Below are 18,618 nucleotides of genomic sequence, written 5' to 3' on the forward strand. Positions count from 1 at the left end.
ATTGGGATCCCATTTGCTGTACTAACCATTCTTTCCCCTCACTTGTGGTACGTTCATTATGTGCAGTGTCATGTGATGTAGGTGGACAAGGTCTTTCCAAGGCCATGATCAGCCTTGGCAAATATTTCTACAGAAGTGGTTTACCATTGCCTTCTGGGCAGTGACTCGACAAGATGGGTGACACCAAGACACCAAGATGGGAGACCCCAATCTCCTAAAGAGCAGCAATTCTGAATGTGGCTTCCATGAGGTTCAATAGTGCACAAGTGACTACACACTACGATTACAAACACCCTAACAGATTCACAGAAAAGAATATCATCACCTGACTTTGATGCATGGCTCTCAGTGATGGTGCAAGGTAGGATACAAATAAAGTACAATCTTTGCAAAAAATCTATGTTTTGAGATCATTCTCAATAGTCTAGACCTGCTTTAAAAAAAAACTTTAGAGTTTGCTATTTTACATTGTTACTGTGATGAAAAAAATAAACAAATGTTTAGAAATTGGAGACACAAAAGACAGCAGATGCTCAATTTGAAGCAAAGAAACTGCTGGAGGAACTCGGCAGGTTGGACAGCAACTGTGGAGGGAAATGTACAGATGGTATTTTTGACTGAGACCCTTCATCTGGACTAGAACTTGTTTTAGAACTTTAAGATATAGAACTCCATTTATTGATTGGGAGTCCCATAAATTTGACCTGCATGCCATTAAATATTGAAGACTTTTAGTACAATATTTGACTAGATAAATAATCTGTATCACGCAGCTTCAACAAATGAAGCGTGCTTTTGCATTGACACTGTACATTCTACATTCTCAACAGAATTTCTGGTTCAAATTCAGCTATTTGCTATTTTTACAAGACGTTGTGAGTACCAAAAGCATTCCAGTAAACATATAGTTAATTCAATGTTGCAGTTCACAATATTATGCCCTCTGACACAACAGAGAGTAAATTACTCTGTATGGGAAAATTTCTGTGTGGTTATTCAGTGAATCAGAAGTGATTTTACGAAAATCAAAAGGGAGTGCTTAAAATATTTCTGGCTATTGTAATAAATGGGACAGTTAGGGAGCTGGTCCTAAGAAAGAGATATAAACGTATTTGCATATTTTTTAAATATTCACTTTGATTCAATCTCTTATAATTGAAGGAACCCCCTCCAACCTTCCACGAAGCCCATTCTTAATGATTTACACTAGTAAAATGCTGAGTAAAAAAGAAAGTTTTGTGAAACTACAGCGTAAATCCCCTACCTAAGGGAAGTTCCCCGAAAGCAGACAGTGCTTTATAAAAAAAGCAGTCGCTGTAAAAGTTCGTTACATTCCCATGCCAGTATGAGGAGCATGAAAGGGAAATGTTGAAGTCCATCTACAATATACACATTGGCAAGAACCGTGTGCCTGAATGACCCATTTCTGTGGTGTAAAAACTCTGCAACTGTCAAATGAGCAAAAAGAAAATCAGTAACCCAGTTTACTTTGTGCTCCATTTTCTCTTCCAATTGCACAAGATTCTCATCAATTACAACTTGTTTTTGTGCTGCAGGTGTAAACTAATTTTATTTCTATTCAATCTAGTGTTCAGTAGGGACAAAGACAAATCAAAAATAATTTCTGCACATCCTAATGAAGATTTTAATCTAATTTGCCTCTCCACAGGGACTGCATTAATGTATCTTCTTTACGCCTTACCCTGAGCTTTTGAAGTAATGCACAGGGATGCTTTTGACACAGACTGCAGAGATAATAAGTATCTTTTTTCTGCAGATATAGGAAAAACAGGAGCCATAATTCACTTTCAAGCACCTATATACCAAGTTATCAGAATCAAAGTTGAGTTTATTGTCTTATGCACAAGTACATGTATGCACAGGTGCATTCAGAAACTTACTCACAGCAGCATCACAGGCACATAGCATCGGATACACAATGGTCACAAGAAATGTATTTTAAAATGTTGGGATGAAAAGAAAAAGAAACAATTGATTGAAATTTTGAGGAGTGTAAACATTGAAATAGTTAAACTCAGATTTGGTAATTCTAAAACTTTCTTTAAACTGTGTCGAAATTTTTTGAACTTTTCCCTACACAGAACAACATTAAAGTTAACCATTGGGCTACCAGTAGTGGGAAAGATAAATGCAAAGTCACACTGAACTTCATTTTTGAACTATTTGATACTGTTGCATCTCAAATCTCAACCTGCTCTCTACTAGGCACAATTTATGGCACATTACCAGTACAAAAGGAAAAGGACTAAACAACATCAACAATGGCTCTGATTTATGAATTAATGAATAAAGAAATCCAACAAATGCAAAACAAGTAGTTCAAAAATCATGGCAACCTGTTTAATATGACCGTTTCCTAGAAACACGTAGCTTAGCTCACTCATTGTGTAATACAACTACTGAGGTATCAGAATTGCATGAAAAGGCACATGGACAAGAAAAGCATAGTTAATTATACTGGTGCTTGACTATATCACAATCACAAATTTGGAATACTGTCCAACATCTACATAGTCCCTTCCTTTTATGGACTGGATTGAGATGATGATAGAATAGTGCATCATTTTTTATAATCACTGGATATCTCTTCCATCCTAATGTTATATAGCCCATTTTAGATCAATTCAGTTGAGAAACAGACCATGCAGATCAGGCCTGGAACAATATTATATATAATTTTTTTAAAAGCAATTCTCTCTGAATTGCATGATTGCAAGACTATTAACCTTTTACTTAACTTCTTTTCAGTTCCTAAAATGTTTTAAAAATGCTCAGTAGAGGAAAAAGTGACCTATTTTATGATACCAAACTCCAGCACAAGTGTAAAAGAGCATGTAAGTCAGATCCAGCCCATCTAGATCTATTTAACCTAGCACAAACCAGTTTCACTGAAAAGGATTGGCCCAAAAAGTGTTCACATCCAAATATGCAGGCAAGTAGAGAATAAGAGCAATGAGTTGAACTAATGAAGTGTTGGTTTCCAACTCTTAAAATATATCAACAGATGGATACCATGTTAATTCATTGGATGGTCTTAGCACTGATCAAACTTTCAGTTTTATTTGGTGATATGTAAGTCCATGTTTTGTACTTAAACACCAAGTATTGTGAAACCACCCAAAAATATTGATGTATATGACGGGCTAGATGAAATGAAATGTGAAATCAATCATAAATATTTTGGCTGTGGTACATTATTTTCCATGAAACTTTGAAAAAAAATGATTCCTATTTACCAACCATTTTCTACTCAAAGGAAGCTGATATATTAAAACTTGTAAAACACAGATAAGCCACATTACATAATCTCCCACCGTGGGTGTTGTAAGGCTTTTCAAAAGACACCGCTTGATTTGACTTGCAATTTTCCTTCTCAGCTTTTGTAATTTTGTCTTTACATATAATTTCATTTTGTAAGGTGTACTTTTTTTAAAAAAACAAGATAATACTAATCTTGGTTAGGAATGAAGTGAGGTGAATTAAGAAAACTAAAAATTCCAATTAATGGCAAGAGGAACGTTAGTGTAGTCTTCTTACAACATACCCACAAACTTCGAAATGAAGTGACCACCTCCGATGTAACCCTCCGACTGCAAGTGTCATAATGACACTGAAAGCACATGGCTCACTTTTGGTTATCACTACAAACAAGGTATTATGAAGAATCCTTCAAGTATTGTGTCCTGGTTAAGAAGTGTCCAAAACATAAAGACAAAACAGGTACAAGCATTAGATATAAATAAACCCACACAATTTTCAGAGAAATGAGTTTTCTATTGATCTGCTTTGACAGCAGGTAATAATCCAGTGATCAGTACTATGCCTATATTGTTAAACAAGATGTTACTGCTGTGCCTTTGAATAGATCGCGTATTGATATTTTGCTCTGTGGTGCGATGGAAACAGAGAATCCCACTAATCAAAATGACTTCTCTTGCTTCATACCCATCATTTAAAGTGCATCAGGTTTTATAATCCTTTTCTTCTGCTTCAGAGAGAGTTGTTTTTAACGTGCTCTGTGCTGGGAACCTGCTTCTGAAATTCTTCCACCGTAGCCAGGAGTGCAGCTCTCTCCAGCTCAAGTCTATGAATAGCTTGCTTTAACTTTCCTTCATTAGAGAGCAAGGTGTTGACTGTAGCTTCCAGGCTTTCAATCTTAGTATGAGCAACCTTTACAAAGAAACAAAAGAGAGTTGTGTTTATAAAGTGCTTTCTACATTCTCAGTGTGTTCCAATGCATATCAGATCCGAAAGAACGTTTTTGAAATATAGACACGACTACAATATTGTGAAGGATTACAACTTAATTGATGCATTGCAAGATCACTGAGTGGTAACCATTGCTTAGTTAACCAGAGTAAAAAATGACTAATAATTGGTTAGAATGATGCACTTGTAACAGAAGTTAAGAGCCAATGGACCTTGATTTAAAAACATAAAAGTCAACTTCAGCTCACTGAAGTATTTTCCAATTTATCTCCTTCCCCAGTTTGTACCTTTTCTACATGGCCCAGCTAAAACAGGAAACTGATATTCCCCCTGGTCCTGATACAGGGTCACAACCCAAAACATTGGCCGCCCCTCTGCCCCAACAGATGCTGCTTGACCTGTTGACTACCTCCAGCAGTTGTTTGTTCTTGCTGCAGTCTCGTGGTTGTAGTGCAGGCTTGAAAGATAACCTCAATAGATTGCCACTAGTTATTAACAATGTTAGAGCTGTATTTTATAATTAATCTGATCAAAATTCACTTTTCATACCTCAAGCTCCTCCAGCAGATCACTGTTTTGCTTGCGCAAGCTATTGTTGCTCTTTTCCAATTTTTCTAATCTCTCATTTTCAGTCATTGTGGGAGAAGAATCTATCAGCTCATCCTGAAGAACATGATACTCAACTTCGTAGGCCTGCAGTTGCTTGGACAGGTCCATCTCGAAAACCTGCACACATCAACAGTGGTACTTTTAACACAACCTACAAAATTCCTTCACATTTATCTTTAATTAACTTGCCTGCTTAGCTGCACATCTAGTACCCATTTTATTTCTTGGTCAATTATTGCATCTGTTGATATAAATACCTCTTGTAGGAACAGTTCTGGACATTTTAAAAAGCTAGATGTTGGAAATCTGAAATAAACTACGGAAACTGTAATGGAAATACTCCAAGGACTCTGGGGAAACAGTTAATAGTCCAGGCCCAAGACTCTTCATCAGAACTGAGAAAGACTGGAGGAGGAGGAAACAGAGTTAAACTTTTCAGGTTGACAGCTTTTCACCTGAATTCTCGTAATGGTGAATGTTCTGATGAAAGATCATTGAATCTGTAATATGCAAAAAAGTTGATAGATATAATAGAAACACACACATAATGATGGAGGGACTTGGCAGGTCAGGCAGCATCTCTGGAAAAGAGAGCAGTTGACGTTTCTGGTCGAGACCCTTCATCAGGACTGCTGAAACAAAAATGAAGAGTCAGTGTTGGAAGGTGGGGGAAAGAGGAGGAAGAAACAAAAGGTGATAGGTGAAACTGGCCCAGGAGGGGATTGAAGTAAAGAGCTGGGAAGTCGATTGGTGAAAGAGATAAAGGGCTGGAGAAGAGGCAATCTGATAGGAGAGGATAGAAGGCCACGGGAGACAGAAAAGGGGGAGAAGCACCAGAGGGAGACGATGGGTGGGTAAGGAGTTAAGGTGAGAGAGGAAAAAGGGGATGGGGAATGGTGGGGAGGGGGCATTACTGGAAACTCGAGAAATCGATGGTCATGCCATCAGGTTGGAGGCTACCCAGACGGAATACAAGGTATTGCTCTTCCAGCCTGAGAGTAGTCTCAGCACAACAGTAGAGGAGGCTATGGACTAACATGTCGGAATGGGAATGGGAAGTGGAATTAAAATGTGTGTCCACTCGGAGATCCCGCTTTTTCTGGCAGAGAGAGTGTAGCTGCTCAGCGAAGCGTTCTCCCAATCTACAAACGTTTGTATGTTGGGTCTCACCGATATACAGGAGGCCACACTGGCGGCACTGAATACAGTAGATGACCACAACAGACTCACAGGTGAACTGTCACCTCACCTGGAAGGACTGTTTGGGGCCCTGAATGGTAGTGAGGGAGAATGTGAAGGGGCAGGTGTAGCACTTGTTCCGCTTGCAAGGGTAAGTGCCAGGAGGGAGATCAGTGATTTATTGAACTTCTGGCTATCTACACCACCCCCCACCAATCCTGATTCCCTTTTCCCTCTCCCACCTTATCTCCTTATCTGCCTATCATCTCCCTCTGCTGCTCCTCCCACTTTTTCTTTCTCATGGCCTTCTGTCCTCTCCTAACAGATTCCCCCTTTTCCAGCCCTGAATCTTTTTCACCAATCAACTTCCCAGCTCTTTACTTCACCCTTCCCCTCCTCCAGGTTTCACCATCACCTTGTGTTTCTTCCCCCTCCCCCCACTTCTAACTGACTCATCTTTTTTCCCAGTCCTGATGAAGGGTCTTGGCCTGAAACATCCACTGTACTCTTTTTTTCCCCACAGATGCTGCCTGGCCTGCTGAGTTCTGCCAGAATTTTGTGCGTGTTGCTTGGATTTCCAGCATCTGCAGATTTTCCCCTGTTTGTGATTGATATAATCAATGAAAATAATACAATGGTAGAGATTTGAATTTAGACAACACTGGACTACAGTGGATAGAAACTTCTGCTAAGTTTAATGAATGAAGGACAGAATGGTTTACAAATAATCGGAAAATAGGACCATCAGGCCGTACTCCTCCTCCTGGCTTACAAACAGAAACTGAAGCAGGAGGTCACGGTGTCAAAAGTAGTGTCGCATTGGACGGAGGAAACAGATGAGGTCCTCCGTGACTGCTTTGAATCGGTGGACTGGTTAGTATTCAAGGACTTGGCAGCTAACCTCGATGAGTATGCCTCAGCTGTCACGGACTTTATTTGGAAATGCACGGAGGACTGTGTGTCTTGCAAGACGATCCGGGTATTCCCTAACCGGAAACCTTGGACGAATTATGAGGTCAAGTCCCTTTTAAAGGCTAGAGCTGTGGCTTTTAGGTCCAGGGATACCAGTCGCTACACGGAATCCAGGCGTGAACTCCGGAAAGCCATTAAGGGCACCAAGAGGCAATATCGAGCCAAGTTGGAAGCCCAGGCTAACCAAAGGGATGCCAGTAGACTATGGCAGGGTCTAAATGAGATCACCGGGTGCAAAGAAAAGGCTGGGAATATCAATAACTGTAGCGCTTCTCTTCCTGACAAACTTAACGTATTCTACGCAAGATTCAAACAGAAGAGGAGCGTCCTTACTACCTTACTTCCCATTTTTCTATTTTCTATTTATGATTTATAATTTAAATTTTTAATATTTACTAATTTTAACTATTTTTAATATTTAATATTTGTAATCCAGGGAGTGGGAAGCACAGAATCAAATATCGCTGTGATGATCGTACGTTCTAGTATCAATTGTTTGGCGACAATAAAGTATAAATAGTGTTGAGGCTAATAACACTTTCAGATACATGAGGAATCAAGAAGCTGTTGTTAGAAAACATTGGTACACTGCTGTATGCTGACAGACCATAAGGGTTCTGCTCTTGCACACAGACATCAGGTAAACCCACTTCAGGCATTAAATCACATCTCAAAATTTAAATAATATGATAAAAAAAACTACTGCCCATCAACCTCTGGCATAAGTGTGGAGGCTCAACTCCACAAGGGTAAATAGGTGTCTCAGATTTATACAGAAAGTAAGAGTTGCTACCTCACAGTGTGAGAGATCCCGATTTAACCTTGATCTCCACTCTGCTGCTGTCTGGAGGGGGAGCTTGGTACATTTTCCCTGTGACTGCACCGATTTCTTCCAAGTTTTCCCAAATATGTGTACAGAATGGTTGGTTAATTGGAACTGTACATTTCTCCTAGTGTGTAGGAAGAATCCAGTGGGCCGGTAATGAGAATGTGGGGAGTATTTTAAAAAATGGGATCATGATGGATTAGTGCAAATAGTCGGTTGACAGCTGGCATGGACTCAATGAGCTGAGAGCCATATTTCTGAGTTGTACGACTCCATGACATTTCCTTCCCATCACCGACTCCTTGTCCCTCTTTTTATCCATTTTTTTCTTTCACACCATTTCCCTCCTTGTACATGATGTGACACTAAAGTCGCCATTTCTAATTTACAATAGTTTGCTGAGATCATGTAACATTAATTTCAGAATAGTTTAAGTGTGGTTGAGAAAGCAGAGGCACAGCTGTTCATTTAAATCCCTGACGTTCTGCAGAAAAGTCAGTATTGTCTGCACATCATGTTTTCACAAGCTTTCAGTGCAAAGTGGCTGACAATGAAAGGGTAACAAAGTTTAATCTAATTAACAGCTGTAGTTGGCTAGTTGTAGGAATTTTTGGGCCATTATATTACTTTTCCAACATTGATTTCCCTCATGAGATTAAAAAGTATTCACTATGTATACTTGAAGACATGCATTTATTTAAGATGTGCCCCATCACCAAATATCCCAACCCCACTCCTGGCTTCACCCATCACTGTCAGCATCTACTCCTTCCCCTCCCCCCCCCCTTCCTTTCCAGTCTTGGTCAGAAACATCAATTGTTTATTCTTCTCCATAGGCAGTGCCTGACCTGGTGAGATCCACCAGCATTTTTTGTGGTACCTCACAAAAACCTAGTGATCAGTAAAACCATGCATGGTTTTCTCATTTCATACAGCTAATACCCAATTTTTTAAAAACTGTGTTGAAATAGTATATAAATATAAACAGTACTGATAGAGAAAACATTGCAATGAAGGGAACAAAATGCAAATAAAACAAAAGTTCTAAATTATGTACAAGTTTAAGAAGAAATTTATCCAAAAAGATAACGAAAGGAAATTGAGCTTCAAGCTTCCTTCCCCCCCCCCACCCAATCTTCAGTCTGTAGGGTATTAACCATGAACAATTGGTTATTCTGCCATTTTGCATATTTGTTGCATTTTATTAGGTTAAACTCTCTGTGATAAAGGCATGGGCAGATTCTAAATAAATGCGGGACATCCTTTCTGTCACAGATATGGTTAATTGACTTCTTTCTGTGATGTAATCGTCTGCACTACTTTTCCTTTTTTAAGTCTCCAGCAGTATAGTCTAAAGACAAAACTGTAGAGGAACAGATTGGGGAGATTTACCTTATGATTCCCTATACCCTCTTTTCTTTGCCAATAACTACAAGTCAATGTGGGTACTTCCAACAAACATGACAGTGCATATAATCATTCCAGATTTACTAAAAAGAATGATTTCTTTCTTCTGAAAACTTGAGGAGAATAATTCTAAACCCAACACCAAAGTATGATGGGAGTATGACCAAAGACATCCTGCGAATAAATTAAAACTGAATAGCTGTATTATTCAGGAAAGCTGTTCTTACAATAAAAATATTAGAAACAGAAGCAGACATTGGCCATCCTCGTCCTGTATCTGCTGTTCAATGAAATTGCGAGTGATCTTTCACCTCACTTTATTACAATAACACCATATCCAATGATTCCTTAAATAACTAAAATGCTATTGATTTTTGTTTTGAATATAGTCAGTGACACAAACTTCATGGCTTTGGTGGAGAGAATTTCTAATATTCATCACCTAGTGTGTGAGGAAATGTTTTCTCATCTCAATCTGAATGATTATTCTCTTATTTTGGGATTATGAACCTTAAATCAAGAAACATCAGCCGAGGCAGCCCCCGCATTTGTTATACCAAACCACAAAAGAATTCTGTATCATTCAATGATATGTCCTCACTCTTCTAAACTCAAGAATATTGGCCCCATTCTGTTTACAGCACAACCCCCTTCACTAATTGCAATAGGGAGAATTGAAATGAATTGACCACACTCTGTTGCACCAGTCTGGAAGGCTTCGTTGAAATCCCTTTATCACAGTGTATCATGGGGAGTCCAGACCTACACATAATGTTCTAGGTGTGGCCTCATCAAGGCCCCCTGTAATTATGGCAAGACATTAATGACCCAGTACATAAAACATTTGTAAAGAAGGCTAACATGTCATTTGCTTTCCTGATTGCTTGGTCAACCTGGATGTTAGCTTTCAGTGACTTAAGGACATATTGACCATTCTGAACACTCCCAACCTTCAACCTTTCACTATTTAATTTTGCATACATCTGCAGGCAACTGATATTCTTCATTCAGGCAGAAAACGCTGGTGGGAGTTGTGTACAGGCCACCTAACAGTAGTAGTGAGGTTGGGGATTGCATTAAACAGCAAATTAGAAATGCGTGCAATAAAGGAACAGCAGTTATGATGGGTGACTTCAATCTACATATAGATTGGGGGAACCAAATTGGTAAAAGTGCTGAGGAAGAGGATTTCTTGGAATGTATGCGGGATAGTTTTCTGAACCAACATGTCGAGAAACCAACTAGAGAGCAGGCCATTCTAGACAGGGTATTGAGCAATGAGAAAGGGTTAGTTAGCAATCTTGTCGTGCGAGGCCCCTTGGGTAAGAGTGACCATAATATGGTGGAATTCTTCATTAAGATGGAGAGTGATATAGTTAATTCAGTACCAATAGTTCTGAACTTAAAGGGTTGACGGTGGTTATGCAATGGCAAGCATTTAAAGGTTGCATGGATGAACTACAACAATTGTTCATCCCAGTTTGGCAAAAGAATAAACCAGGGAAGGTAGTGCACCCGTGGCTGACTAGGGAAATTAGGGATAGTATCAATTCCAAAGAAGAAACATACAAATTAGCCTGAAAAAGCAGCACACCTGAGGACTGGGAGAAATTCAGAGTCCAGCAGAGGAGAACAAAGGGCTTAATTAAGAAAGGGAAAAAAGATTATGAGAGAAAGCTGGCAGGGAACATAAAAACTGACTGTAAAAGCGTTTATAGATATGTGAAAAGAAAAAGATTGGTTGAGACAAATGTAGGTCCCTTACAGTCAGAAGCAGGTGAATTGATCATGGGGAACAAGGACATGGCAGACCAATTGAATTTTTGGTTCTGTCTTCACTAAGGAGGACATAAATAATCTTCCGGAAATAGTAGGGGACCAAGGGTCTAGTGAGATGGAGGAACTGAGGGAAATACATGTTAGTAGGGAAGTGGTGTTAGGTAAATTGAAGGGATTAAAGGCAAATAAAACCCCAGGGCCAGATGGTCTGCATCCCAGAGTGCTTAAGGAAGTAGCCCAAGAAATAGTGGATGCATTAGTGATAATTTTTCAAAACTCTTTAGATTCTGGAATAGTTCCTGAGGATTGGAGGGTGGCTAATGTAACCCCGCTTTTTAAAAAAGGAGGGAGAGAGAAACCGCGGAATTATAGACTGGTAAGCAGACATCGGTGGTGGGGAAACTGCTGGAGTCAGTTATCAAAGATGTGATAACAGCACATTTGGAAAGCGGTGAAATCATCGTACAAAGTCAGCATGGATTTGTGAAAGGAAAATCATGTCTGACGAATCTCATAGAATTTTTTGAGGATGTAACTAGTAGAGTGGATAGGGGAGAACCAGTGGATGTGGTGTATTTGGATTTTCAAAAGGCGTTTGACAAGGTCCCACACAGGAGATTAGTGTGTAAACTTAAAGCACACGGTATTGGGGGTAAGGTATTGATGTGGATAGAGAATTGGTTAGCAGACAGGAAGCAAAGAGTGGGAATAAACGGGACCTTTTCAGAATAGCAGGCAGTGACTAGTGGGGTACCGCAAGGCTCAGTGCTGGGACCCCAGTTGTTTACAATATATATTAATGACTTAGACAAGGAAATTACATGCAGCATCTCCATGTTTGCGGATGACACGAAGCTGGGCGGCAGTGTTAGCTGTGAGGAGGATGCTAAGAGAATGCAGGGTGACTTGGATAGGTTAGGTGAGTGGACAAATTCATGGCAGATGCAATTTAATGTGGATAAATGTGAAGTTATCCACTTTGGTGGCAAGAACAGAAAAACAGATTATTATCTGAATGGTGGCCGATTAGGGAAAGGGGAGGTGCAACGAAACCTGGGTGTCATTATACACCAGTCATTGAAAGTGGGCATGCAGGTCCAGCAGGCGGTGAAAAAGGCGAATGGTATGCTAGCATTTATAGCAAGAGGATTCGAGTACAGGAGCAGGGAGGTACTACTGCAGTTGTACAAGGCCTTGGTGAGACCACACCTGGAGTATTGTGTGCAGTTTTGGTCCCCTAATCTGAGGAAAGACACTCTTGCCATAGAGGGAGTACAAAGAACGTTCACCAGATTGATTCCTGGGACGGCAGGACTTTCATATGAAGAAAGACTGGATTGACTAGGCTTATAATCGCTGGAATTTAGAAGATTGAGGGGGGATCTTATTGAAACCTATCAAATCCTAAAGGGATTGGACAGGCTAGATACAGGAAGATTGTTCCCGATGTTGGGGAAGTCTAGAACGAGGGGTCACAGTTTGAGGATAAAGGGGAAGCCTTTTAGGACCGAGATGAGGAAAAACTTCTTCACACAGAGAGTGGTGAATCTGTGGAATTCTCTGCCACAGGAAACAGTTGAGGCCAGTTCATTGGCTATATTTAGGAGGGAGCTAGATATGGCCCTTGTGGCTAAAGGGATCGGGGGTATGGAGGGAAGGCTGGTACAGGGTTCTGAGTTGGATGATCAGCCATGATCATACTGAATGGCAGTGCAGACTCGAAGGGCCGATTGGCCTTCTCCTGCACCTATTTTCTATGTTTCTATGATATTAATGAATTATACCGCTGGGTGCTACGGTAGTGCGCAGTTACCACAACACTATACAGCTCAGGGCGTCCAGAGATCAGGGTTCAATTCTGGCATCGTGTGTAAGGAGTCTTTGTACGTCCATTCTGTGGAATGTGTGGGCTTTTTCGGGGTGCCCTGGTTTCCTCCCACAGTTTGAAGACATACTAAGTAGGTTAACTGGTCGTTGTAAGTTGCATCACACGATTAGGTGAGAGTTAAATCAGGCTACTGGCTGGCCGGAAAGGCCTACTCTGTGCTATATCTCTAAGTAAAATAAGTGGTGCCCCAGGGCACCACTGCTCAATACAAGAGGACATGGCTTTAAGGTAAGGAAGTTCAAGGGGGATATTAGAGGAAGGTTCTTCACTCAGAGAGTGGCTGGTGCGTGGAATACACTGCCTGAGTCAGTGGTGTAGGCAGGTACACTAGTGAAATTTAAGAGACTACTAGACAGGTATATGGAGGAATTTAATGTGGGGGAGTGGGGTTACATGGCAGGCGGGGTTTGAGAGTCGGCACAATAATGTGGGCTGAAGGGCCTATACTGTGCTGTATTATTCTATGTTCTATGTATTTTCTAAAATACCACAGCATCCCTCCAGGAAAAGTAAATAAGGGAGCAGAATAAAATATACCATACAATAAATGAATTTATAGCATAATACCTGATTTATTGTTTTTTCCATCTGCACTAGTCCAAGATTAGGGAGTGTGCATTTTATAAAGTCAACTATTGATTCCAGGCTCTCATGCTGAAGTATTAGAGGCTTGTGGTTTCCCAGCAAGCTAAGAGCTACTTTAAAGATGACCTCTGACCCTTGAAGGAAAATCATATCTGGAAAAGAAATGCAAAATAGATTTTCAACATAGCAGTAAAAACATTATTGGTTTTGGGGGGGGCAGTTCTTTTTTAAATGAATTTGACTTGAGGTTTCTTTCATTAGCAATAGTGAAAGTAATGAATGAAAGAAGGTTTACTGATTTACTAATCTATGTAATTATGGTGAACAAGAGTACTGAAATTGCTGGATTGTTTATTGCTCAAGACTATTAATAGCATCGGTCTACCCTGGGAAAATATAATTAGTTTCTATCCATTATCTTTCTATTCTTAATATCTCAGAATTCAGGACAAAGAGCATGCGTGGTATTACGATATTAAAGATTTTAAACTAACAAAAATACTCACCAAATACTCTAGCCACAAATCCCAAAGGAAACTGAGAGGCAAATACAGTGAGAAACCATGGGGCAGCATAAAGACTGGGGCTGATTTCATTCTCCTCAAAGTGGCAGTAAAGATCGCGATGATAGTCATGGAGGAGCCGTGAAAGCTGGTACATCTGTATCTGTAGGTCCAGAAGGAGAACTTTTAATCAAATGATTACACTCAATTAAATGGAGATCAAGCAACTTTCAGAACTAGTGTTCATTGGTATGGCAAACGCAGGGCTCTGAAATGCAACAAACTTCCACCGATTTCCAGTCAAAGCTCCAACAGCACTGACAGATCTTCTAAGGAAATTCTAAACAGTATTTTCTTAGTTCTACACTGAGCTCTCAAAGGAGATTTGGCAGAGGGCAACTAGACCAGCAGAAGTTCAAGACTTGTGCTGCCAAAATTCCATACGTACAGATCCTCCCCAGGTCACAAGCACCCAACAGTGACACTCCGTACATATGATTGAATGTTTGGGAGGCTGCTGTGGAATGGGAATGGGGCATTTCCACATGTCTCCTCTACACAATCTCTCCTGCCCTCACCTCCCCCCACTAAGCCACAGCAAATGGGGGCTGGGCTGAGCTGAGTAGAGCTGGGTGCACCAAACAGACTCACTGAAGCTGGCAGCCACTTTTACTATGCTAGTTTCCTGTCCCACCATGGCTGTCTCCATGATCTCTCCCACACACTGTTCTGTCCAGTGAACAGTTTGGGTTCCAGTTTTCAGGAGTGGAATTCTGTCATAACCTGTGTGAACAGGAGTAGACAGGATGATCCCTTAAACCTCACTTGCCATCTCACTCAGATGGCTGGATTTCCATCACCTCTCTTAGTACCCAAGAATTACCAGTCTTGAATTTACCTATCAATTAAACATTTGCTAATCTCTTTGGTAGAAAATTTCAAACAATTCACAATCTGAATAAGGATATCTTTTCCAGCCTCAGTACTAAAAGGGCTAACCCATTATTCTGAGTCAATAAACACATGCATTGCATTCACCAATCAACTACTCAGAACTTATCCCTTAATGAGTGCAAACATCAGAAGAATTGGCCTCAAATTTAACTCGGGATAAATAATCATTGTCATTTCTCCACCTGATGCACCCTGTCAGCCAGCAATATCAAGTTTTTGAGCAGACTGCATTTCCACTCATTGAAAACAGTGCAATTTCCAAAATATCTCTGTAACTCTATTTGAGCAATGCCCATTCTCTACCCTTACACCACTCCACTACTCCCTGTCCCGCTGACAGCGCAGAAACGATGCCCAAAGTCACGAAATGATGCTCTTTGACAACTTTGGTACAATATCTTGTCTCATCTTCTATGACCTTTCTGAACTGATAAAATACGAAGTACATTACAAAATAAGACTATTTTACTCAACTTATTAAAATTAATAAGCAGCTGTACAGCCATCTATAACGGCGTGCACGCAACCATCCCCCAATGACTACGATATCAATTCAGATCAAACTCAAAAATGAGTACCATGTAACATCTTTACCTGTAAGATAATCATGTCGGGACGATACTGCCTTCTCAAGCCCATGTCATACATGAGAAACTTCAGCATCTGAAAAGCATCTTCTTCACTCATGTGCAGCAGCAAGATTCCTGCCACAAAACTAAGCCCCTGGCAATAGCCCACCTCTGGATCCAGAAGAGAATAGGCTTTCAAGAGATTGTATAGTGAGAGTTGTCCAGCACCCAGCTGAGTTGTAAAATAGGGATGTGTTGGAAATGTGCGCCCTGGAAAACAAGACCATTCAGTACATCAAAGCAAGAACTGTATTAAAACCCCAAGTTCCATTTGAGTACTACACTCAGCATCTACGAATATCCTGCATAATTAAATACTGTATACTGTACAGGGATAATGCAAAAAGACAAACGATAATGGAAAACATATTAAAAGATATTAAACATGTTGCACATCTCTTATTGGTTAATAATAAACTAAGGATCAGAAACTATTGATACAATCATGAAGGAGGCACATCAATGGCCATATTTCACTGGGAATTTGGGAATTGTTTTATCATCAAAGACTCGAGCAAAATGTCTATAGATGTATGGTGGTGAGCATTCTCACTGGTTGCATCACAGCCTGGCAGGAAGGCACCAATGCACAAGATTGAAAGAGGCTGCGGAGGATTATACGCTCAGCCAGCTCTCTCAAGGTCATAACCCTCCCAATCACTAAGGACATCTTCAAAAATTGGTGCCTCAAGAAAGCGGCACTCACCATCTGGAACATGCCCTTTTCTCATTATTACCGTAAGGGAGGAGGTACAAAAGCCTGAAGACCCCACACTCCAACATTTTAGGAGCAGCTTCTTCCTCTCTACCATCAGATTTCTGAACACAACCTCATTACTTTGCTCCCTTTTCTCACTGTTCATTTATTTTTATTGTAAGTTGCAGTAATTTTAAATCTTGCATTGTACTACTGTCGCAATTAACAACAAATTTCAAGGCGTCAGTGATAATAAACCTGATCCTGATTGTTTTCAGTCATACTTATTTCCCAAGTTCTCAAGTACTTCAGGTATTTTCTCAAAACCATTTGCAAATGTTTTCGAATATACTTGTTAAATACAGTGCTACTCTCACCCTCCATCGCCCCCCCCCCCCCACCCCACCCCGCAGGTACAGCAGTTCAGGTAACAGAAGTTCACCCTGATGGAATTCTCAGATCACAACCAAAATATCTGAGAAACAGAATTTAAGTGTGAAACAAAACTAACACACAATGTGCATGGAGGACTGAACCTGACCACAGGCTCCTGGTTCACAGATGGCCACTTAATCAACTTGATTTGGAAACTGACAAGGCATTGTCTTCCATTAACACTTGTAAAATAAGTTATCAAACAATAACTATTTACAGTTAATTTCCAAAAACCTCTTATTACCTTCTGACATATAAGGGACTAAACAGCTCTATAATTTTTAAACTGCTGCTTTGTTGGCTACTAGATAAATTGATTAGTTACTAATTTGGCTGGTTCATTGATATGAAATACTATAGATATGATATACAAACTGAACCACAGAAAATGAGGTAGAACTCATCATTTGGTAGAAAAAAATTCATTTCTCTTCACAATGAAAACTGATACATTATTATTTTAGAATGGCTTCTCAAACAATTAGGCTTAAATTTTTACCTAATTAAATGGGTTGTCCTACCATTAGCAAATCCAATACAGCAATGCTAAGAAAATTCATAAATAAAATATTCAAAAAAGATTTGAATTTCACAGAATTAAGCAGAGGAGGCCTAGAATTTTAAATGTTATGTATTTTGCTAATGGGGTAGTGAGTCACTACATTTGGGCTATGGTGTGAATACACTAACATAGGGTACTGGGAGCACATTAGCTAGAACTATTTCCAGAATCTTATTATTAGTATTTCAAAGGACATCTCATGACATTTTACCATGTATGTGAAGAGAGTGGTAGTAATCACAAGATGTATACCTGATCAAATACTTAGCACAACTTGTGCAGGTCACTATTAGATTAGATTAAACTTTACTGTCATTGTGCCGAGTACAGATACAAAGCCAATGAAATGCAATTAGCATCTGACCAGAAGTGCAAAAGAATAGTATTATTTACAAAAATGCGAATAAAATGTGCTACAGCATACAAATATAAAAGTACTGAGACAGTCCAATATGGTGCAATACAATACTATGTAGTTAAAGGCAGTAACATGAATGTAAGTCAGGAGAATTGATGAATGATGCAAATATTATCAAAGTGCTAGTGGCTGTTTGATTCCATATAACCATATAACAATTACAGCATGGAAACAGGCCATCTCAGCCCTTCTAGTCCGTGCCGAGCTCTTACTCTCACCTAGTCCCACCGACCTGCACTCAAGCCCATTGGTACTTTAACAGGTGTGCAGTTGATGGGCATGTCAAAGAGAATAGTTTAAAGTGAAATAACTAGGAGATATCCTGAAAGGCAGCATAGTCAATGGGCAGAATGGCCTCTAGCTAAGTGTCTTTTTGGGGACTGGTTTTGTCAGAATTTACTCTCATTCTCTGCCAATCTAAGCTTCAGCCTATCAAAGTTGGTGGGTGTGAAGCTTGGTTTGTGTGCTGTTAATTGTTCAGTCCCAATCTCGATCACTGGAGCTCACGGAGCCATGACGGCAAATTGCACAAATGAGAACACAAGGAGCAGTGGTGGGAAATGTGGTTGGGCGATGGGTTTACTCACCATGACCATGCATACAAGGTCAAAAACACTATGGACTGAGCCAGTTCACTGGGGCTTAACTCTTCACCTCCTCCCACTCCATGGGTGCCTGGAGAGGTACGCGGCCCAGAGGCAGAGAGCTTCCTTACTTCTCTACGTTTTATCAAAAGGCCTCCAGAGCTGAAAAAATCTAGATAACTGCTGATGTGTGTTATGTCATGTCTTCCACTACTTGTGTAAACTTTCACACTACCAGTTTTCACTGCAAAACTCTTTCCCCTTAAAGCTCCAGATTGGTCCTTATTCAACTTGATCAAATTGAACCCAGTTGAAAGAGAGAATAGATTTTCCAAAAGTAATTCTTTAGGATATTTTACAG

At 40.0% G+C, this 18,618-nt stretch overlaps 1 protein-coding gene across 9 annotated transcripts in view; it reads right to left on the reverse strand.

Moving 5' to 3' along the window:
* Nucleotides 1–1,814: 1,814 nt before the first annotated feature.
* The window catches only part of LOC140195119 (TBC1 domain family member 1-like), a 245,790-nt gene continuing 228,986 nt past the window's right edge, over nt 1,815–18,618 (reverse strand). For 5 of the 9 annotated variants that reach the window (XM_072252896.1, XM_072252895.1, XM_072252898.1 and 2 more), the window contains 5 exons: nt 15,527–15,771; nt 13,982–14,141; nt 13,458–13,627; nt 4,780–4,956; nt 1,816–4,191 (listed from right to left, as the gene is read on the reverse strand). In XM_072252896.1, the coding sequence (XP_072108997.1) occupies nt 4,012–4,191; nt 4,780–4,956; nt 13,458–13,627; nt 13,982–14,141; nt 15,527–15,771 (932 nt within the window). In that variant the 3' untranslated portion in view covers nt 1,816–4,011. Of the gene's footprint in view, nt 4,192–4,779; nt 4,957–13,457; nt 13,628–13,981; nt 14,142–15,526; nt 15,772–18,618 lie in introns of all 9 variants that reach the window. The other 4 variants (XM_072252894.1, XM_072252893.1, XM_072252892.1 and 1 more) reach the window with 2 other exon arrangements.

Source organism: Mobula birostris, chromosome 3 (assembly GCF_030028105.1).
Source record: "Mobula birostris isolate sMobBir1 chromosome 3, sMobBir1.hap1, whole genome shotgun sequence".
NCBI lineage: Eukaryota > Metazoa > Chordata > Chondrichthyes > Myliobatiformes > Myliobatidae > Mobula > Mobula birostris.